The sequence below is a fragment of the Oreochromis niloticus genome, linkage group LG23 (genome assembly GCF_001858045.2).
Source record: "Oreochromis niloticus isolate F11D_XX linkage group LG23, O_niloticus_UMD_NMBU, whole genome shotgun sequence".
NCBI lineage: Eukaryota > Metazoa > Chordata > Actinopteri > Cichliformes > Cichlidae > Oreochromis > Oreochromis niloticus.
In genome coordinates, this window is record NC_031986.2 from 21000222 (window position 1) to 21023852 (window position 23631).

Sequence of the window (23631 nt, forward strand, 5' to 3'; positions counted from 1 at the left end):
AAACAATAAGAAAATGCTGAGGTATGAAAATTACACAAACTGGACTGAAAATCAGTGACAACGGATCTGATGGACTGAAGAATCCACATTTGATTGAATTCTCATTCTAATAATTAACAATAATTACTGAGGAGGTCAGGAGAGAGTTACAACAGTAAAACATACGCTTTAAAACACAATGGCGGCTGTGGCATGGTTTGGGGCTGCATTTCAGTCAGTGATGTTGGAGATCTTGTCAAAACTAATGAATTATGAACACAGAAAAGTACCACCAGATATTGATCCAACATGCAGTACCATCTGGGAAGCATCTGATTGGCAGCAGCTTCATTTTTCAGCATGAGAATGATCCCAAACACACTGCCAATGCAGTAAAATCATACTTGTATATAAAAACACACAGTTTAACACTATCAGTCATGGATCGGCCTCCCCAGAGCCCGGACCTCAACATCACTGAAGCAGTGATCATGTTGACAGAGAACAGAACAAAAGGCAGAAACATCCAAAGAAGAGCTTTGAATGTCCTTCAAGAAGCCTGGAGAACTATTCCTGAAGACTACTTAAAGAAATTATCTATGTTTGCTAAGCCAGCTAGCTAGTATAATGTTATTTAAATAAAGACACATCTGGCTCCAAAAAACTCACACAGTGTTTTATCATCTAGTGGTCCCTTTTCCTTTTTTTTTTTTTTTTTTTTTTTACCAAAGTGCTAAGAAAAGCTAGTGGATAAAGATGGAGTGTGATTAAAATTACTCTGAATTTTTCATTATTAATAATTATTAGAATTATTATACGTTTACTCTCAGTCAGATTTAAAGAAATGTTTCTTCTGACATTACAGAGCAAAGCCAGCATTGCATGGTTTACTGATAACTGAAGGTCCTAGTCGTACAGCAACTTAATTGGTAATTACTTTGCCCAACGATGCAGCGATGCAGAGATACAGTTATGATTAAACATTTACATCCATTCATCACGGGCATGAACGTCATGGTAATTTTAGACTCTTAATGATTTGAACTGCTGACCCAGAGCATGATGCTACCACCACCAGCTGGTACAGTTTTCTTAGGTCTGAAAGCCTTACCTTTACTCCTCCAAACATACCTCTTGTCATTGTGACTCAATTTGTCAATCTTTGTCTCGTCTGACCATAGAACTTTTTGGCTTGTCCATGAGGGCATCTGCAAATTTCAGTTGAGCTTGAAGGTGTCGACTTTGGAGCAGGAGTTAGTTTCTTGGTCGGCACCCTTTCAGTCCATGATGATGTAAAATTTTCTTCACTGTCTTCACTGAAGACAGTTCAGGCTTGAGCCTTGGTGGTCCCTGGATTGTTCCTCTCATCTAAGGATGGAAACTTGGGTCTTCTTCCAGAATTGTCTAAACTGATGATCTTTGAATCTGCGGTTGTTTAGAAATGGCTCCACGAGACCTTCCCAACTTGTCAAATCTACAATTCTCCTTTTTAGATCTTCACTGATTTCCTTGGAGTTTCCGATTGTTTTGAGTATTTATCAGTACAATAAATGTTGTTAAAAAATCCTTCATAGAGAAACTACCAGTTGTAGTCACTAATGAGACATTAACAGGCCTTAACCTTGTCAAGTAAAAACTAATCGTAGAGTCTTCATTACCACCAAAGATTTAATTGAATGTCTATAACTGAGCTTGTATGTAAACGTCAGGCATCCAGTCTTGTTTTTAAAGTCATTAAAGATGTATGCTGTACAGTCATTCTACTCTGAAAAAAGAACAGTTCAAAGAAATCATTAAAAACACCAAATTAACATCACATTCATGCCCAAGATGAGTGGTTGTAAGCTTGTCTACATCCCACACAGTCCAAGGCCTAATTTAAATCTCCACCTTAAGGCCTGAACTGTCACACACTTAATTGATGCCAGCTGTGTATGAAGCAATAGTGCTTAACTGTGCTTGATGGTTTGAAATGCTGTGAACAGGAATGAGACCGCACTTTGTGACAAATGCCTTGGCGTTACTTTGACAGTCTCAAAGCATGTTTCACACACATGGATTTGTGACTTTTACTTTGATCATGACCACCTAAGGACTACCTTCCTTATTTGAACATCAGCTAACAGTAACAGATGTTGTGCATTTTTATACCAGTCTATCCCTTAACAACAGGAAATTACTCCAGATCAGTGCATCAGCTACACTGAATTAAATCTACTTGTGGCAATGCCAATATGGGACAGATTTATGTGACGATTTCTGCCACATCTGCAGGATTGTCGCCAAACATGAGCGCACATGTGTCTCTGTTAAGTCACGTCCTGTGGAAATGGCCTTGACAAATTCACAGAACTGCTACTGACTGCTGGAAACCAGGGGACAAAAACATGCATTAAAGTTTCAGTGAAGGCATGAGGAAGTTAAAGCAGTATTAGTCATGAGGCTGAGGAAGTGTTTGCTACCAGCACACAAGAGCCGACGGATCAGGAGTTCAATGGCAATGTATTCTTAGAAACAGGAAGCCTGCAATGCATCCAGTGGTCTGATTTCCATCGAAGTAATTACAGATGGGTGCAGCTTATCCAGTGGTGCTGTGATAGGTAAACAGGAAATACACAGATCTTTACTGATCTTGCGCTGATGTTTTTACATGTGCGTTGCTTCAAGCTGAATTTGCACCTCTGACTTTATCTCAGTTTTAAAGGAAGCCCATGCTACCGAAAACCTCACAGGATATCACATCCTCTAATTTTGATGCAACTTATTAAACTTACTTAGCTCTAGTATTGCAGAAATGTTTCTGCAGAAAATAACAAGGGAGGGGACGATTTCATGATTACCGTAATGATGCTCCAAGCACTGCTCAAAAACCCGCAGATAACAGGAGTCCTTTGTGGATTGAGGTCATGACTATGAAAGGCATGTGAGATCGTAAAAAAAACAAAAAAACACTGGTCGTGCACACATGCTTTTCATCAATGTGCGTTCTCCTTGCAAATGAATCTGTTTAGGAGGAAAAGTAGCCGGTTAAGTGCTTTTACAGCTTCTCTCTTTTGAAATTAATAAAGTATGCACTGTACGGACAGATATAGTCTTTTTCCTTTGGGACTTCCTAATGGTACCTGCTCACATACATTCTGGATGAGAAGCAGACAGTAACACACCCTGCTTTGTGTGGAAACAATATTCATTGCAGTGGGAAACACTTTCTGAAGTCAAGGAAATCCCACCCTTAAATAAATATGTGGGAAAGATGGTTAAGATGGTTAAAGATGGTCTTGCATCTCAGTTTAAATCAGCTTGTTTTTATTTACAGCATTATTTCTCCAGTTTAAATGAGTGCCGTTAGGATTTATCCAGGAAATTGTTACAAAACAAAAAATCACAAAAAACTGAATGAAAAAAAGCCACAAAATACAAACTGTACAACAGCCCAAATTACTTAAGCTCTTCTTTCTGACTAACAAAAAAAATTTGGTCTTGTATTCATGTTTTACATCTGCTTTAACAGTTCAAAATACATAGCACTAACGTGAAACCATAAGACCAGCTTACCAGTCAGGTTGTCAATACACTACATTTACATTCTAAAAACAGTGCATCTGAGGGCGTAAGGCCACAGTCACACAATTCTAAGAGACCAGTCTGCAACCATTTGGGAGCCATGAGATAAAAATGTGTATTCCCCTACAGGGTTGTAAGTGGTTGCTGACAACAGGCAGGAGAAACAACCGGCAGTGCTGCATGAAAAACTCTCTATGCTTTGGTCCCTGGCGGATAGTTGCAATCACTTGTAGTTTGCATGTAAGATGCCAACTAGTCTGCAAACACTCAACAACTACTAGCGCTAGTGCTCGACTAGTAGTTGATGAGTGTTCAGGTCACCGTCTTGCATTCCAACTATGCACGACTGTGGTATTCTGCCAGCAGCCAAAATTGTGAAAAGGTGTTTTTGGTGCAGCACCTAGCAACAACAAGCAACCTCCATTAACTATTCACCAATACACATTTTCTCCTAGCAACTGGAGTTTACGAGGGGGTCAGGAACTGGTCTCTTGGTCTGTGACTGAGACCTAATATAAAACATTACTCTGACTAATGTGACATCAAAGGCCTGTAAAATATCATATATATCAAATCATATATAGACTGCTTACATTGCAAAAAAATCTCTCTGTGTTCTGGATATTTTGTGATCACAAAGCAATTATGACCAGTATAGTGTACTGTGTTTGTAAGGAAACTTCCATGGTAATCACCTGGTCTGGTAGCGTAGTTTTTGTAACAACATGTTTTCTCACTCACGCAGAGATGAGAAGTAGCCATGGTTATGTATCCATAACTACCAGGGCCAGAGGAATTTTAGCCGGTTAGCTTCATCAGGGAATCGAACAGCTAGCATGGCTCTGTCAAAAATTAGCCATTAGGTTACCAGCTAACTTTAGCTAGCTATATTTCAGCTTGATATTTATTATTTATTATTTACAAAGGAAATACAATCATGTATATCAGTCTTCTCATTCTCACCAAAAAGTAGTTTGCAAATTCCAAACTACTAATTCAAGAAATCAAAGCTGAGAATCCACGAATAAAATATTATAATATAAGCCAGTGTTAAAGATTTCTTTAACACTGCAAAGTGCAGTTTGTTCTTCTGAGACACAAAGCACTGTGTACTAGAGGATTTATTGTCCCACAATATTTAAAATATTAATTAGATTTGCTTTAGCAAGATTTAATTAATAAGTTGTAGTAGACACTGGTAGGAAGATTTGTTCCCTTTGGAAATTAAATTGCCCAAAACTTTCCCACAAAAGTACCCACTCCAGAGCAAATACTTCTGGAAAACTGCTGAGGGTCCTTATTCGTTAAATTCAGAACAAATGCCATTAGAAAAAAAAAATCTAGCATAAAATTAAAGAACAGCAAAGTTCTGTGTGTCCTCTCAAGCAAGTCAAACAAAAACTCACCATGTAGACTGTCACAGCCAAGAGCTGTTTTCCCAAAGATTTCTCTGTGTTCACATTGCTCTAGAATTATCTGCTACATGGACACAACCGCCTGTTGCAAGTGAAAAATATAGATTCCCCCACTGGTTAGAGAGTGATTACTGGAGGTTGCTGCCTGCTGCTAGGTGAAATCGATCACAAAGAGAGACCAAAACCCTCCTTGTGATTGTTTTTGTCACTAGCAAATTGCTGTGGTTGCCTGTAGTTTGCATGGTGGTTGCCAGATGGTTGCAAACTGGTCTCTAGGCTGGGGCCATCTGACTCTACATTGCCATGCATCACATATTTGGCAGTTAAGTAAAGCCTCAATAGGGCTGGAAATACTTTTTGCAATCAATTGCAATTCTTTTGCAAAAGAATTCAGGTTTAAAGCATTTTAAAATTATATTTTCCTCATATCAGACCTGCGAGCTATGCTGTCGTCTTCTACATGACAGCCTCACGCTTGTGATCCTAGACAAACCTATTGGCTTTCACTGTTGTTTCCCGCATGTTGTCCCATAAAATTTCACCCCACCTTGCACCTGCACCGAAAACCAGCAGTGGAAAGGTGCTTCCTGTTTTTAAAGGCCAGAACCAGCAGCTCTACAGGACAGTTTTGTCTTTTAATCTCAGACATATACAGTTTCCCCCCATTTACTTGATTTAAATGACAGTAACAGTGAGAATGACAATAATTATCAGTGCATTGTGTGAAATAAGTGATCCAGAAGTTATGAGTTTATGTGACAATATTGCTATATACAACGAATGGTTTATAACTGAAACTAATGAAAACAACATTATGTTAAGTCCCTTACAACATGTCATTCATACACAATCAAATTTATGTACAAACATATCAATCACGTCTCCAGCATTTTGGAATAAAACAACAGTGAGCCAAACCAGTATGCTTATCTATTAAGTATTAACTTAATAGAGATTGGAGCTGTCGCCAAGCCAGGCAAAATTATTTTGTGGACCTCACTCAGAAAACAAGAACTACATAAATAGAAAATTTACCTCAAAGATGAGTTCAGTCCTCGTCCCATGCTGCATATCTTTAATTGACAAACAGCTAAAGCATAATTGACATTTTGCAAAGCGAGCAGGTTATTTTTGAATGTGTCTTTTTATCCGTTTCTATTTTAGTTTACGTTATTTTACATGTACTTTACAGATGCCACTGATAATCACTACAAATAATATAAATAAAACTTCTTGCTCTTCATGCTTGCCATTCAGCTTAATAGTAAACAGCTACGACACTGAGCTCCTCCATGAAACTTGAAGTGTCAGAAGGAGTGATGATAGAGGAAGCAGTATTTCACTTAGTTTACCGTCTATTTTTAAATTCCATCAAGCTCTTGAAAATGCCCAGAAAAGATATCCGCACAATACAAAAAAGAAATATTCTCTAGGTTATCTGCACAGTGCAGTACACTTTATTGTTGTTTAATGGTATTATCTTCATAGGATCTTAAGTCTTTGTTCTCACAGTCCTTCTAATGAAGTGAAATATGGGAGGGTGTCTTTTGGTTTTGTTTTTTGCTTTGAAAATGGAAAAAATACCTCTGTTAGTTCTCAAAATACTTTGGGAGGAGAGCAAAACAGTAAGTCGTGAACCTGAAGAGCTTCACACAAATGGGCTGTCCGATCTGAATATGTCTGAGTAGCTCTTGCCGTTCATGTGCTCAGTGTGACTCTCGATGCTGTAGCATCGGTGGACTTCGGTCAGCGATGACGCCACGTAGGAGGCCGAGCGGAAGATGTCAGCGTTGGCGAAAGTACCGGCAAACTGCATCCGCTGTTGATTCCAGTATCTCCGGAGAATGCTCTGAACCTGCAAAAGGAGGAACAAAGACGGTGAGAGAAAAATCCGTGGTGGTGTTTTGACTTATCTCCAAGGGCGGTCCTAGCCTGTTTGGTGCCCTGGGCGAACACTCCCTTTGTGCTCTATTTGGAAGCAAATAGAGCACAATTCATGCAGTCGGGGTCATAAGTTCACTTCCACTCATCATGGGCATGACTGTCATGGCAATGATGTGCTTTTAATGATTTCATTGAACTGTTCTTTTTCCAGGGTAGAGTGATTGCACAGCATACATATTTCATAACTTTAAAAAAACAAGAACAGGATAGACAAATTTGAATGTATTTTTGGAATTTCAAGAACTAGAAACTACTGAAACATCAGCATCACTGTCCACAGTAACGCCTGTTTTACATGGGCTGAGCTGACCAAGAAAGACGTCGCTGCTCCAAAATCAACACCTTTAAGCTAGACTGAAAGCTTCATGGTTGGATTAAAAGATTGAGCTGTTTGGCCACAGTGACAAGAGACAAGAGGTATGTTTGGAGGAGTAATTGTGAGGCTTTCAAAGCTAAGAACACTGTACCAGCTGTCAAGCATAGTGGTGGTAGCATCATGCTCTGGGGCTGTTTTGTTGCCAGTGTTGCAAAAAAGTTTTGCACAAAATGGTTGAAATAATGAACGAGGAGGAGTACTACCTCCAAATTAATCAACTTCACCTCAAATCAAAAGTTAGGCAGTTAAAACTTGGACACAGTTGGGTGGGTCCAACAGGACAATGATCATAACTGGTTTTGGAATAATTAAAGCAGGCTAACATCAAGTTTCTGGAATGAGTCAGAATGTACATTTTGACACTGTGTGGTCAGAGAAAACTGTCCACTCAAACCTTTTTTTCCAAAGTCATTAAATGTGTATACTGTACAGTCATAAAGTCTTTAAAGAAATCCTCAACCACAACGTTCATGCCCAGTATGAGTCGATGTGTTTGAGCATAGCTGCACATTTTAACTCCAATCACCTGATTCATTATTACATGAGAACCTTTTTTATTTTTGTAATTTTGACTCTGTATATGACAACAGTGGTTCTTAAATCAAACAATCAAGAGGTGATTAAAGTGCAGACTTTCAACTTTAATTCAAGGGGTTTTACAAACATTTCTACATTAACTGTTGAGAAATTACAACAATTGTTATACACAGTCGCCGATTTTCATTTAAGTTGAACAAACTAAGGTAATTTTATATGTAAAGGAATTGTTTAAAGACTTGGATGCAATCAAATCTATAACTCATGGACCTCACTAAATGCTGCATTTCATCCCTCAATATGTTTTGCTTGGCTTTAGGTCAGCTAACTTATCATCTGAATAATATCCAATTTCTTGAAGACTATAGCTCTGCACACTTACAGATTCCTCCTGCTACTCCTATCAGCTGTCACATCATCAATAAACCAGTCTCACTAATGATGGCGTCCTTCAGAGCAGAATTTTCTTTGACCTCTTAGTGGGAATTCCAGGGAAAAGCTACTAGCAAATGGAAATCTGCCCCATAACTTTCATCTGCTTAACTTGTCACGGAGTAAGTTTGAAGTTACAGAGAAAGAGCAATTAATTATTTTTTATGGAAGAATCGGCAACTGTTCATTTATTACTTTGCTCAATTACTCACCTCCCCGTTGAAGAAGCAGAATATTGTCGAAACCAAGAGACCCTGAATAAAAAAAAAGAAAGTTTATTACGTAAAATATGTGCTAATATTAACATTATTCTGCCTCTTTCTCTGATGCATGGACTGACCTGGTAGTGCATCAGGATGTTCATGATGTAGTGATAGATCTCAGAGTGGCCATCAGGTTTATATGGGAGCAGGACAAACTGGATACCAAGAAGAGGGATGAGAATGAGGGTGGCTCTCACAGCCCTCATGTAGAGGCTGGACTCGGCCTGGTGTGTCACTCGCAGCTTGGTGATGAGAACCCGAACGATGTTCAGCAGGAAGAAAAGGTTCACCTGGAGTCAAAGTAGGCACACACAACTTTTTATGGAAATAACAGATGCAGATTAAAAGGACAGGAGAGTTCTTATCAAGTCAACACCAAAAGAAAACCTGTGCCAGACCTTCAGAAAGCCTGCTCATAAAGCAAAATACATAGCATACAAAATACAAGCAAAATAGGTGGTTCTAGAGTTTTATAAATTAGTGTATATAGTGAAGTACACCATCTTAATTCCTTATGACAGCTTCCACAATTTTACCTCTTTATCAGATAGATGTGTTTTGTTCTTTTGTACATTTGTTTTGACCCCTGCCTTCTTTAACATACCTTTGCCTCCAAGTCCATACTTTCTTCTTAATACAGCTTGAATTATTTTGTGCATCATACATCATCAGTGCAGTGTTTACATCAAATAAACTGAAAATTTTCAAGGTTTGTTGGTCATAATTTACTTTAGCATATAAAGTGGTATTGTTTGCTTTCAATGCAATTGGTATGGAAGTACTGGGAAGCAATGAACTGGTTCTTGTGAAGTGCTTTTCTACTCCACATAAGTACTTAAAGATTGGAAATGCGTCGTTCATCCATTTACCTCTTTTCATATGCTCCTTTCTATATAACATTAACACTCGCAAGCAACTTGGAGCTAGCATCTTGTCCAAGAATATTTGGATAGCCAGAGATCAAATCCCCAACCTTTCATTTAGTAAGTGATCTACTGTACCCTCTAAGCTACAGCCACCCAGGTTATTTCTGCATGAGACAGATTCAACAAAGAGGTGGAAACATTCCTCAGAGATTTTGGTCCATGTTGACATGACAGTATGACACAGTTGCTTCAGATTTATCAGCAGCACATCCCAAAGATGCTCTGTTGGATCGAGGTCTGGTGACTGTGGAGGCCATTAGAGTACAGTGAACTTATTGTCATGTTCAAGAAAATATACTGAGATGATCTGAGATTTTTTATCCTGCAGTCATCAAAAAATGTGTGCACTGTGGTCATAAAGGGATGGGCATGGTCCGCAACAATACTTATTTGGTGCTTAGGGGCCCAAATGTGCCAAGAAAATATCTTGAATATCATTACACCACCATCAGCAGCCTGACACATTGATGTAAGGTGATCCTATAAGGATGGACTGTAGACTCGGTTTCCTGTTCTTAACTGACAGGATAGACTGGTGTGGTCTTCTGCTGCTATTAAGATGCTCTCCTGCGTACCTTGGTTGTAACAAGTGGTTATTAGAGTTCTTTTCCCCTTCCTGTCGGTTCAAAGCAGTCTGACCATTCTTCTCTGACCTTTGACATTAACAAAGTATTTTCACCCAGAGAACTGCTGCTAACTGGACATTTTCTCTTTTTCAGACCATCATGGTTGTGTGGGAAAATTCCAGCAGATCAGCAGCTTCTGAAATACTCAGACAAGCCCGACTGCCACCAACAAAAACTTGACACGTGAAAAGTCACTTAAATCACCTTTCTTCCCAATTTTGCTGCTCAGTTTGAACTTCAGCAGGTTGTCTTGATCATGCCTACATGCTTAAATGCACTGAGTTTTTAAAAGTCAGGAAAATGAACTCTGTCCACCTAACAGAACTTGTTGTTATCTTTCTTTGTTGTGTGTTGATATGCAAAAGTAAACCTGGATTCAGAGTTTAGTACTCACCACCAATGCAGCACAGATGGGTCCATGGATAATGTAAAGCAAGGAAGTATTTATGTTGCACCTGTGAGGGAACAGATCAGATCGTTATATCCAGATGGGATGGGAACACGTGATATCTGTTGAAATGATGTATGAATCCAAAGACTCACTTGTCACTGTAGTAAAAGTTACGCGCTATTGAGTATATCACTGCCGGCATGATTGGAAAGCCTGTGAAATCAATAATGTTGTGTGACATTTGTGTTTGATAGCCAGGAAGTATGCACGCATAAATATTCACATGTCTTTAACTTACCCCAACCCAGCAGATAATACCAAAGGAGATGCTGTTCTTCTGCAAACACAGCCACAACTATCAGAGTATGCAGGTAGATGCCCTCACAAAGCATCCAGAAGTAGTTACAGCTCATAAGGTACATATGGATGAACTCCATCAGTGTGCAGCTTATCTGCAGGAAAACAAAATCAAATGTGTTTTTACATCACTTAAACAAATGGAGCCTGGGTTACTATCCAATATAAAAGGTGGAAAAGCAGGTCACTCACAGAGTCAGCATATTTGTGTCCTTGCTTCGCTAACGTTGTGAGCACAATAACGGTCGCAATCGAGTTAAGCATGAAGGAGAGAAAGAGGTTTTTGTGGAGAGTTATCCTTTGGCAGCTCAGACTCCTGATGGTTATTAGAAAAGAAGACACATTAAAATTTTACTTTTGAATCACAGATTTGTCCATAAAGTCCCAACAAGCACCACTGAGACACCGACCCCATCTCCCCAGTCAAAACAGGTCCAGGCATCATGCCAAAAACTGTATCAGAAATGGACGGATGTTGACAGTGTTCGTGCATAGAAATAAAATGTTTGTTGTTGCAATAAGGAATGCATTCTGTAATTAATTATTATTATTATTACTTAGGGATTTCTTTCTAACAGTTTCGGGCACTTTCAAATGTCAGCTTGTTAGCCTTTAAACAGTTGTTAACTGCTGAGAATGTGCAAGATCTGATTCACGTGCCTTAAAATCTAGTTTCTCCTGCATTGAAAGTTAGTAATAACAAACTAATAATGTTATCTACTACTTGGGTTTCTAAATGGCCCTGATGAGATAGGAAAATTAAATGTATTTAAAGCTACAAAGAAGAAAAACAATCTATGGCAATTTAAATTGTGGAGATTTAAGGGAATAAAAAGCAGAATTTAGCAAATTATATGGGACATGAAACACTGGGATTGAAAGTTTAAAAGCTTTTTAGTAATTAACCTTTTCTTTAATTTAAGTCCTATGACTTTTCAACACATTTATGTAATTAACATACATTTACAATGAAACTTGGTCTCATTTGTTGTATGTGACTTGTCTCCATTGACTCCTTGCTTTCTGTTGTCAGCATTACAAGCCTCTGCTACTTATTACAAAACAATTCAGAGAGAAAATGCAGAGAAGCTGGGTACACTGTCGTCATAAAGGGATAGACATTGCCAGCAACAATACTCAGGAAGGCTGTGGTGTTTAAAAGATGCTCAGTTGGTACTAAGGGGCCCAAAGTATGGAAACAAAATACCCCCACACCATGACACCACCACAAGCCTGAACTGGGCATGAATATTGGGCAGGATGGATGAAAGCATGGATATGCTTTCATGTTGTTTTCATCATTCTGACCCCACCGTGTTAATGTCATAGCAGGGCACATCAGACCAGGCAACATCTTTCTTTTTCTTCTTCTATTGTCCAATTTTGGTGAATTGAAGCCTCAACCTCATGTTCTCAGTTGACAGGAGTGGCTTAGAACTGCTGCTGTAAGTCATCTGTTTCAAGACTGAGGTGTTTTTCTGCATACCTTGGTTACGACAAGTGGTTATTTGAGTTATTGTTGCTTTCTTATTAGCTTTAAGCACTAAAGCCATTCTTCTCTCAAGACATCGTCACCCAGAGAACTGAAACAGACTCTTTTTTCCCCCCCGATCACTCTATGTAAACTCTAGAGATTGCTGTGTGGCAAAAAGCTGAGCAGATCAGCATTTTCTGAAATACTCAGTCCCGCCTGTCTGGCACCAACAACCATGTCACATTCAAGTCACTTAAATCAGCGATCCTCAGTTTTCACTTCAGCAGGCACGTCTACACGCCTAAATGGATTGAGTTGCTGCCACGTGATTGGTCGCAAAGATATTTGCATTGCATTTGAGTTGTGTACCTAATAAAGTGGGTGTACAAAATCTTAACTAATCACAGTAAGGGCAATAGAAAAGATAAAATATAAAAGAATATACTAGAAAATATAAACAAGAACAGTGCCAGACTTACTTAAAATGGAAAAAAATTCCTAGTGAAATCAGCAAAGACAGCAGCGAAAGTCCATGACCGATCATAACCAAGTAGAAGTGAGTCATTGTTGCCTGCTACAAAATGCAATAAATACAGGTTTGCATTAATTATTGACTATTGAAATCCATTGTGCTTTACTGATTTTATTGTACTTTGTTCACTCTTACCTCTCCGTGATGTGTGAAGTTGGCTTTGCAGTTTGTATAGTTGGTCCACGTCCTGTTGCTCTCCGGATGCCGTGCCCACTCTCCAGTCTCTGTGCAAACTTTTTGAGCCATCACTGTGAGCAGATTTGAAAATAAATCGTCATTTTATTATGTTGATACTTTGGGACTGTTGAGTTTAAACAGAAGGTGGACACCAGAGGGGAAGAGTGCCATCAAGCTAAAGGAGGAATCCAGGCTTGGTAACCCTGTGGGACTTCAGAAGCAGCTGACAGGTACCGACAGGCCAAGCAGGATGTAGCCCAGGCAGCAGCTGAAGCTTTAATTCAAACTGCACTAAACTGCATGAAAGTTCAAATCGTTTATTGACTGACTGATCGATACCGTTCTTAGCTATGTCTATAGTGATTTTACCTCTCTCAGTTTAACAACCGTAATGACATAAAGGAAAAATAATGTGAACTAATGTGAAATAATGTGAACAATAATGTGGGCAAAGAGATTTACCGTGTGTATCAAAATCATCATAGTAGTCTGGACAGTTCTGCTCTTTGACGCCAGCTTTAGTTTCATCCCAGCACAGCCAGCCGTCCCACGTCATGTTGCACATCGGCTCCGCTAACAGAGACAGAAGACAGACCGGCAAAATCACGTTAAAGAAGAAAGGCATGAAAGTTCAGTTCTGCTTTTCCTTTCATTTTAATTATTTTATAGTCATATTAACAGATTTTAGTACTGTAATACAAAACACACAATTCTTTAGGTACATATACAGATTATACTTGCAGCATTTACTGCATTACATGCCATTGAGTATTTTTATGGTGTGATACTGTACATGTCTACCACTGCTCACCAGTCGTTTTTGTTTTGTGCTGCGACTCTGTTATCCTCTGGAAACATCTGTACTGGGCCATGGTGATTTTGGACTGTCTCAACAGATCTCCGTGGTTCACTGAATGATTCGCTGGTTCCTTGTGAACGTCTTTAGCTGTTGCCTCCACCAGCATCTGGAAACACAAAATTTGCTAATGTCAGAAATGTGTAATTCAACCATTCGAGCCAGTGTTCCTCAACTTGTTTCATCCTGTTTACCTCTCATACGGAGAACCCATTCCATAAAGCACCTTTCACGCTATACTCAAAGCTAAATAATTGACTTTTTATACATAATTTAGCCATCTACTCAACTGTTATCCCATACGTTTAGCTTGGAAGTTACACTCTTACAGTAAAAAGCTTTAGTTGCCAGACAGATTTTCTCACATTGGACTCTATTTGGCTGTAAAACAAGCTCATATCATGACCCCTCCACCACTGTGCTGACAGCTGGTATGAGGTTATTGGCTTTGTGCGTTATGGCCAATCATCGCCACTGGTCTCATCTGTTCAAAGGGCACTGTTCCAGAAGTTTGGTGGTTTGTTCCGATGCAGCTTTACAAGCCTAAGCCGGGCTGTTGTGTTAGTTTTAGAGAGAAGATGCTTTCCTCTGGTAATCCTTCCATGCCACACTTGGTCATTCTTTTTCTAATTTTTGTGTCTTGGACTTTAATATTTAACGTGCTAACTGTGGCTCAGTTTGTGATAAATAAATACTGACACAATGTAAATTTGTCATGTTTTGAGGTTGTATTTACCTGCTGAGCACCAGAATACTTTTATTATGCCCTGAGAGGTGAAACCCTAGAACCAAAAGAGACTCTGCTTTCTTTTTACTGTGGCTGTGCTCTGACTTGATCTACTACAAGTTCTGTAACTTTAGGGAAGCAACAGTCAATCAAAAGAGCCAAACTTAGCCAATAAAACAAAGAGTTTATTGTATTGTGACAGAGAGTTGTTTGTTAGAAACAAAGAGTTTGCGGGAATTTATGAAGTTTATTTTAAATAGCTGAGATTATTTTTCAAATGCAAATTCAGCACTCTGTGATACCTCTGGGAACATTTATATGACAGTAAAAAAAAAAGGAAAATGCTCTAAGGATATATCATTTATTCCAGCAGGGCCAACTTATCATTTTCTTTACTAAAAACATCTTAAAACATCAACTGATGGCGTGACGGTTAATGCTCAACTCATAAATACATACCAGACTGTTGTCCCTGATATCAATAGTAAAGGAAAACATTTAAGTACCTTGTTGAGGGAACACAGGACCAGGAGTAGCACGGTGTAGCTCAGATCCATGTGCGCTCTGATCTTCATACGCTTTCTAAAGAAAAGTCACAAGAGTTGCAGCTGAGGAAAGAAATTTCTCCAAAATATGCACACAACATATTACAGGTGCTGGTCGCATACAGATTAAAAGCATAGCCTTTTGGACACGCGCCATTAGACTGGACGATATTTTTATACTTCGTTGGATGTTATTTTTATTGGTGTTGGAGGAACAGGTAAAAATGTCACCACTATCCCAAATAGTTTTCTCCCAAGGGCCCGATAATAACAACAACACTTCCTGAGCTGCAGCAGCTGCTGGGCTGATCCAGCACACAATGTGCTGACAGGAGCTGGAAACAAACTCAACGTTCACGTGTTCTGTACTGCCAGGACCATAAAACAACACATTTAGCATCAAAATTTGCTATCTTCGTATTATTATTTTTACTATTAAATTTGTAATTTTGCCTTCTAATTATCTTTCAAAGCCAATATCAGGTCCCCCATCCTTTCAAACTGAGAGGGAAATGCTTGTAGCTTCATGTTTTTAACTTGTAATGAGCAGGCCTCTCCTTTTTTGGATGTTGAGGTTACAGATTTAACCTGTTGCTTCCTCCGTTCTCCCTTCCTTCCTTCCTGCATGCTTATTAAGCACCGTGAGCAGGTTTAATCAAAGTTTAGCCAGAAGACAGCAGCTCGTCAAATACCTGTACAGTTGGTGTGGCAGAAGCTCTTGAACCTAGTGTGGTTCGTACATTAAAAAAAATTTATCCTACAGTCAACGAGAAGCTCAGTTTTTCCTGACAAATGCAGTGCTGCACAAAAGTCCTGAGCCACCCTCATTTCTTTCTATTTTGCTTCCAAGGAGCCAGAAATAAATTTTTGGATGGACACTGGCTGCTATTTCACCCATTTTCAGAAGAATGCTTTTTTTGTTTGTTAAGTTACTTCACAATCATTCAAGCACAAAAAAGTCTCCTAACTCTGGGATGAACCAGTGTTGTGGCTACACATAACACATAACTCAGCAAAGAATCCGTTTTAAATTGTATCTTTAGGCACTTTGCTGTTAGCAGCCTGTCACAAAAACACATCATTTGTTCACATAGCTTTAGTTGAATCTATAGAAAATGCCAAAGATAACACAGTTTGACATAACATTGTGTTTTTGCAAGAACACGGTGATTCTCAAAAAGCTGTTACTTCAAAATTTCAGCGTATCTCAGCATGATGTGCAGTGTGTCAGAGGAGATTGGACAAGTGGAGGACAAAAGAAGTGGCAGGTCTAAAAAAAAAAACTATCTACAGCAGATGAACAGGATCTGAAAGTCATGTCATTTCACATACAAACAAGAAAAAAATCCCAAAGTCCTGCATTTCAGCCAGTGGTGTTGGAGATCTTTTCAAAATTAATGAATTATGAACACAGAAAAGTACCATCATGCAAAAGCATCTTGAAAGCATCTGATTGGCAGCAGCTTCATTTTTTAGCATGACAATGATCCCAGACACACTGCCAGTGAAATAAAATCATACTTGTATAGAAAAACACACAGTGTAACACTATCAGTCATGGACTGGCCTCCCCAGAGCCCGGACCCCAACATCATTGAAGCAGTGTGGGATCATGTTGACAGAGAACAGAACAAAAGGCAGAAACATCCAAAGAAGAGCTTTGAATGCTTTGAATTGTATAAACTGTGTTTTTGCCTTACACACTGTAATTACACGTTTGTTACAATAAATCCCTCCACCCATTTCCCATTTTCCTAGAAAAATATAAAGAAATGGGGATTGGTTCATGACTTCTGCACAGGACTGTAGCATAGAAGAAGCTAACATCAAAGCAGCCGCTACTTAGAGATATTTTAATTTAGCTACAACAACAAAGTTTCTTATGTTTGCAAGAGTCTTTTTTAATTCACATTTTACCTCACTGCAAACTGTGGTTGAACATATGTATAAGAATATATTTAGGATAAAAAAATTAATAATACAATAAAAAATGAAATATTAAATGCAACAGTAAATACATCAGGGGGAGAGAAAGGTTAATAAATAGAGAAGCAAAACATAAATATTAAATTTATGTCACATAAATTAATGCCTATAGCTTACAGCTTAAGTAAAAGTAACTTTTACTATGGCAATTTCGATCCTCATACAGGCCTTAAAGGGCCAGAAAACTGTAACCTAACAGAAAAGATTTAAAATCCTCTTAAATGTCTCTTTTAGATGCTAATAGACGAAGATGAAGATTCATGTTTGTAACTACACTAAATAAGAGGGTTAAACCTGCTTTGGCAGGAAAAAGTCCAACGTTGAGCTGGGTAGTCTAAAACCAAAGTCTGTGTCAAGGCCATGATGTATTACAGGAAGAAAAATAAAGGTTAAAATTTTGGTGACAAAGGCGTTGCACAATAACTTTAAAACTGTTGATTACATTAAAGCATTTGCACCACTGCATAAACTGTCATTAATGAGTCTACCTTTCATATCTACAGTTTATTGCAGCACCAGAAAGTCTCTCTTGACATCAAACTCTTTCTGACTTTCTCCTCTCAGTATGCGAGTGTCATACAACCCATCTATAATCTTGCAGCACAAATGTAATTAATTTCCACCTCCTCTGGCTGCTAATTCAGGAAATCTTTGTCACTTTAACAGATTGATATCTTCTTGAACACACCCAAATAAAGAGAAAACACTACATGCAGAATGACTTCCTGCTGCCATGCAAAAAGACATCCAATATCTATTTGTGCAGTCACTCCCTTGCTGTGTAATCCATTTGTGTGAGAACTCAGAGATTTAAACACTTCTGCATGAGAAGTGCCCTTCACTAAAAACACTTTCCTGTCCAGGAAGTCTGTGTTTTTCCCACTCATGACGGCCACTCTGGCAGCTTTTTGTTAGGTATTACAGAAAGCATATACAGTCACCCGCCACTTATCAGGTACACCTGTACATTTCATTGGCAGTAGCTCAACACATTTAGGTGTCCAGACCTGATTATGACAACCTGCTCAAGTTCAAATTGACCAACAAAATTTGGAAGAAAACAACTTTGAATGCCTCGTGGTTGTTGGTGGCCTGTGTATTTCAGAAACTGCTTATCTGCTGGGATTTTCCTACACAACCATCGCTAGGGTTTACAGAGAGGAGAAAATATCCAGTGAGCGGCAGTTGTCTGAGTGAAAATGCCTTCAGAGGAGAATGACCATCCTGCATACCTTGTTGCAACCAAGGTATGCAGAAAAGCATCCCACTAGCAGCAGAAGACCATGCTGGGTGTAACTCCTGTCAGCTAAGAACAGGAAACTCGGGCTACAATTCAAATTCACCACAAGTAGAAAATCGAAGATTGAAAAATGTTGCTTGGTCTGATGAACCCATGGATCCATGCTGCCTCGTATCAACAGTTCAGGCTGCTGGTCTTATGGTGTGGGGGATAGTTTTTTGGCACACTTTGGCCCCCTCAGCACCAGTTGAGCATCATTTAAACACCACAGCCTGCCTGAGTTTTGTTGCTGACCATGTCCATCCCTTTATGACCACAGTGTACCCATGCTTGACATGCTATGAAGTCAATATGGCCCCAAATCTCCGAGGAATGTTTCCAGCATCTTGTTGAATCTGTGCTAGTAAGAAGACAGGACTGAAGAGAAAGAGTCCTGGCTAGCACATGTACCTAATAAAGTGGCTAATAAGTGTATTTTACTGCATCACTTTGGTAAGTCGGTAAGTATGTTGTGGACTCATGTCACACCAGAAGTCCCCACCAACATTTTAAACAGTTCAAATTGGACTTGACGTTTGTTTGTTTGTTTTCAGCTTGTCTTTTAATTCTTCCACATCATTCACACATTTTAATTTCTTTCTGTGCTCGTGCCTGATATGACAACAACGTGACATTAAGCAATGAACATTTTGACCCGTTTTGAGCATCTTGACCAGAGTGCAAGTACAAGTTCCAAGAGCTTACCTTTACACAAAAGAAGAAACAAAAGATCCAGGAGTAATCCTTCAGTCTGAGAGTTTGCCTTTGCTGATAAATGGAAACAATGAAACAACCCTGATCCCCCTTTTTTGTTTCCAGGGGCAGTTCTCCACTGTTTGTTTCACACCGGAGACAGAGGCGACACTGAGCTGGGCTGTCCTGATAAAAACTGACTGACTGGGGCTGTTGATGACATCACATGCTTGTCTGCTGTGACGAGACATCCCAGGAGAGCAACGATGAGCGTTACAACACAGCTGGATATTAATATAGATGAAGAATGTGAGGATGTAAGTGCTATGACTGAACAACGGATTTATTAATACCTTTAGCTTTACTGCATAGAGAGTTTTATAGTCTTAAGAAATGACTGCAAATGTGTAACACTCATTGGCGACCTTATGATGAGTGGAAGCAGGACGAAAAACAATAAAATGACGAAATATGTAATAAATCACTGTGCATTTGGACTTTTTTTTCTTATTTATTTAACTGCAGAAACTGAACAAACGAGCATGAAGGTTTCAATTCCTTAACAAAGGCGACCTCTGCTGGACAAAAATAATAAATAGATAGAGCACTTAATGCATCCTGGATTTAAATCTATGGGATCGGAATTTATCTTTAAACATAACTGAAACCACATCGCACAGCTGTGTGGAACAACATCAGTAGATTGAAAGCAATGTGGGCTGTAGCTCATTTTATGTATTACACTGGTAATCTGTAAGAGCACGAGCTGTTCTGTGAGATTTTACAATTTACATCCACTGACCACTTTATCAGGTACTGGATTGGCCCCGACTTTTGCTTTTAGAGCTGCTTTAATTCAACGAGATGCTGGAAACATTTCTCAGAGATTTTGGTCGATGTTGACATGACAGTATCACACACTGTGGATAAATATTATACAGGAAAATCTGTACATAGAGTTTTGGCCTTTTTAACAAACAGTTCACACGTCAGCTGTCAACAGAATTGAAAAAAGGGGGAACTTCAGATGCTTAAGTGTGTGAGGACAGGAAGGGATCAGCTTCATTCCAGCTGTGAGAGATAAACTTCACATTTGAGAGATGATGATTCGTTTCTCTTTGTGATTACAGTAGCTGATCCCGGATTCAGACCTCAACACCACCCAGTGACAAAAATAAAATCATCCTGTGTGTTCACTCTTTATGCTAAGAAAGTTAAAGGCAAAAGGTTAAAGTCGGATGTTACCTCTGGGGAATCATCGTGTATTTAAGATGAGTGGAACACCCCTGCGCACTGTGCATCAGCGCGAAAGAGGGCGCTATATTGAGTTTTGAGATTATGCTGCTGCCAAAGCAAAGTTATGAATAAATTTGTGGATACCTTCCTCGGATTGTTGAGAATAAAATCAAGTGTGTAAGTAACTTTAAAAACTGATCTAACATTAATTTGTGTATTTCATAGAGCACATTCCTCGCTCTCTGAGCCATATGCTGTACCATGGCACAAAAATGCCTCCTAACCTCATGCTTGCCTTGAGGGAAAAGAAAAGACCAGAGCCTAAGGAGAGAAGAGAACTTGTTGGTGTTATTATTGATGATTTCCTCTGTAAAGAAAAATATATTATATAATATATAAATGCATTAGCAGCATCACAGTTGAGATGGTTGGTTGTCTTCACACTACATATAGACAAACAAATTGTTTTGAGTATAATTTTAAATAATTTAGAAGAACTAAGGAAGAATATTACCAAATGTGTCAAAATGAACAAACTGGAATTGAACATTATCAAAACTATATGCACTGAATTGGGTAACAGGAATGTTTGATAGATGAGATTTCAGTCTGGTTATATCTATTGCATTGTTTCTGAAATGGCAAAGGGCATCAGCATATGTTGCCATCTCTGTTGTGATTGATGTTGTCTGCTCACCTGTTCACACATTTGGTCCTGTGCTGCTGAAAAACAAAAATACTACTACTACTACTACTAGTAATAAAAATAATCAATTAATCAATTAAATTAACTAAATTAAAGGCATGTCTTTTGTTATTCATGCGCATAGCTACTGTAAAAACTATGCCACATTTCCTTTAAGTACTGGTTTTAGTCATGATCATATGACATAGCAATTGACCAGTGGGCTGTTATGAAGACAACTCTTCTATACAGATGCATTATCTCTCTGGAACGGGTGGCTGAATAACATAAAACAGATGAAAAAAAAGCAGAGGTTCACTTAAATTGGACATGAAACACTATATTATTAAAACTAATTTACATGACAGATACCTACTCTAAACAAATGGCACAAATTTAATACTGTCCATGAAGTTGGATTTAAAAAATGTGTTTAAAGTTTTTAGAGCAGTCTTCTTTAAGAGGTCACCACTTGTGGAACAAGTAACCTGGTTAACCTGGCTGCCATTGTTTTTGTACCTTTTTATGATATTAGTATAATGCTAATGTTGTTTTGATGTATATTTTTAACATGGACCCCCAAGAAGAGGCTGCTTTAGGTCACAACTAATAGGATCCTAATAAACAAACATATGGGCATTCGTGACTGTGTTTGGTAATACTGATGTCTTGTGTTTTAAGGTAGCTGTTGATCAAGAAATTGTAAATGACCACATCAGCTCCCCCATTGTGGCTCTGGCCTACGCTTTTGCTTTATTTTATGTCTTGAACATAAAACACCCATGTTTCCTGTTTTATTTTGAAAGGCCTGGTGTTTCCATCTTTAATGTGTTTAGTTTTACGTCCCCTGTGGTGTCCTTATGTTTATTACAGTCAGCTATTTCCCCACGTGTTTCCACTTCCCCTAATCCCCTCCTGTGGGTATTTAGTCTGTGGGTTTTCATTCAGTTTCTCGCATGTTCCTGTCCTGAATCATGTTCATGTCTTTTGTCACAGTTGTCATAGTTTAGTTTCTTCCAGTTTACGTTAAGTTTAGTTTTCATCCCTGTTCACTTTACTTAGTTTGACCATTTTTGGCAGTGTGTCTGGGGATGCATGTCTTTTGGGGGTTGTCTTCTAAGTCTTCAGATTTTATGACATCCAGGTTTATATGCCCATCAAACTTGACAGGGGAGATCCAGAGTTTCTGCTGAACTATCTTGACAACATTAAGTTCTGTGTGAGGATCAGTTTCTTCAATCTTAATGAAAAGAAGACTGGAGTTGGCTGCTTTGGTAAATTTGACCCCTCAATCAACTATTTTTGCACTCAGTGATTTGACTCCTCATTGTCATGCTGCTGTAAGAAATCTGGGCATGATTTTCTATACGTTTTTTAAATGAATAAACAAATAATAATTCTTTTTTTTTTTTGTCGAACTTTTAAATTGACACAGGGCACCAAGGTGATTAAAATTACTATCTCTCTCCCATTTAAGATAGATATAACAGTTGACACTGACACATGTTTGTGTTTCCGCTGCACAAGGGCACAGCCACGTCTTTGCTTGGAAGGTTTCTCCGTGGTGCTTTTGCCTGCAGAGACTGACAAGCCATCACATGCAGGTGTATCCTGGCCTCCTGGCTTTACTGGTGCCGGTGGTGAAAACACCTCCACGAAATTGCCTGATGGAGGCAGCTTGTTCTGCTGTTGCATAATGTTACATAGAAGGTAATTTGTTAATGAAATAGACATCAACATTTGGGGCTGTGATCCTATTTCTCATTGTGTCATGATTTGTTGTTTGCTGCTGTGTGAGAACTTCTTCTCATGTTAAAGCTCGTGGTCAAACTTGTGTTTGTGTTGAGGGCACAAAGACTGAGAGAGGACAGAGAGAGAGAGAGAGCAGCAACACCTCTCACTACCATACGCACAACATTGACAGCCTGCTCTCACTACAAATGAACGGTAGCATCTCTGGACACAAGTCACAGCGTTATCTGTTAGTCCAGAGTTTTCACATGGTTTAAAAAAATAAAAATAAAAGGTCTGGAACCATAAAGTCCGCCATCAAATTCTGACCTGGCACCTCCACGACTGAAGCATATTTGACTTGAGAGTTTTGTGCAATTACCGTTTCCAGTCCAGCTTCTCAGTGAGAGCAGCTGGTAAAATCAACATGAGGGTGTGTTCGCTGCTTCATGGCGCCCTGTCTGTAGGAAACTAAATAATACTAATAAAAAATACTGAATTACTAATAAAAGCTAATATCAGTGAAAATAGCGTTAGCAAAGCTGTCAAAACATTTCTGCATTTCTGGGCCTAAATGCAAATCCATCCTCTGGATTTCACCCAAGATTTCATCCAACAGACGTTTCTGGAGAGAATGAGAAGGGTGGGATTTTGATATTTTACCAAACTTTGAAAGCACAGCCTGAATTAGTGTGCTCAACCATGTTTTAAACTCTGAGTTGTTTTCGGGTGGATCACTGGCCACAGAAAATCTGTATTTGTGTTTCTTTTCATTTTGTTCACATGTATGTTTTTCTATTAATGTCAACAGGTGTTTTTTGAATACCATGGCAGCTACAACGTCCAACACCGCTTCCTCTGACTTCAATAAACTTATTACATCTTTGTCCCCACAGGTTA

The 23631-nt window shown here is 38.9% G+C and overlaps 1 protein-coding gene across 1 annotated transcript; it reads right to left on the reverse strand.

Annotated features, from left to right (window-relative positions):
* Nucleotides 1-3264: 3264 nt before the first annotated feature.
* On the reverse strand, nucleotides 3265-19270 carry calcrlb (calcitonin receptor-like b). Its single transcript, XM_003459923.5, has 13 exons — nucleotides 19092-19270; nucleotides 15083-15158; nucleotides 13805-13958; nucleotides 13456-13566; nucleotides 12952-13064; nucleotides 12764-12858; nucleotides 11003-11126; nucleotides 10752-10905; nucleotides 10606-10666; nucleotides 10457-10517; nucleotides 8588-8800; nucleotides 8460-8501; nucleotides 3265-6813 (listed from the first exon to the last, which is right to left on the reverse strand). The coding sequence occupies exons 2-13, from the start codon at nucleotides 15149-15151 to the stop codon at nucleotides 6607-6609; spliced, it is 1404 nt and encodes a 467-aa protein (XP_003459971.3). The 5' UTR covers nucleotides 15152-15158; nucleotides 19092-19270; the 3' UTR covers nucleotides 3265-6606.
* Nucleotides 19271-23631: the final 4361 nt, after the last annotated feature.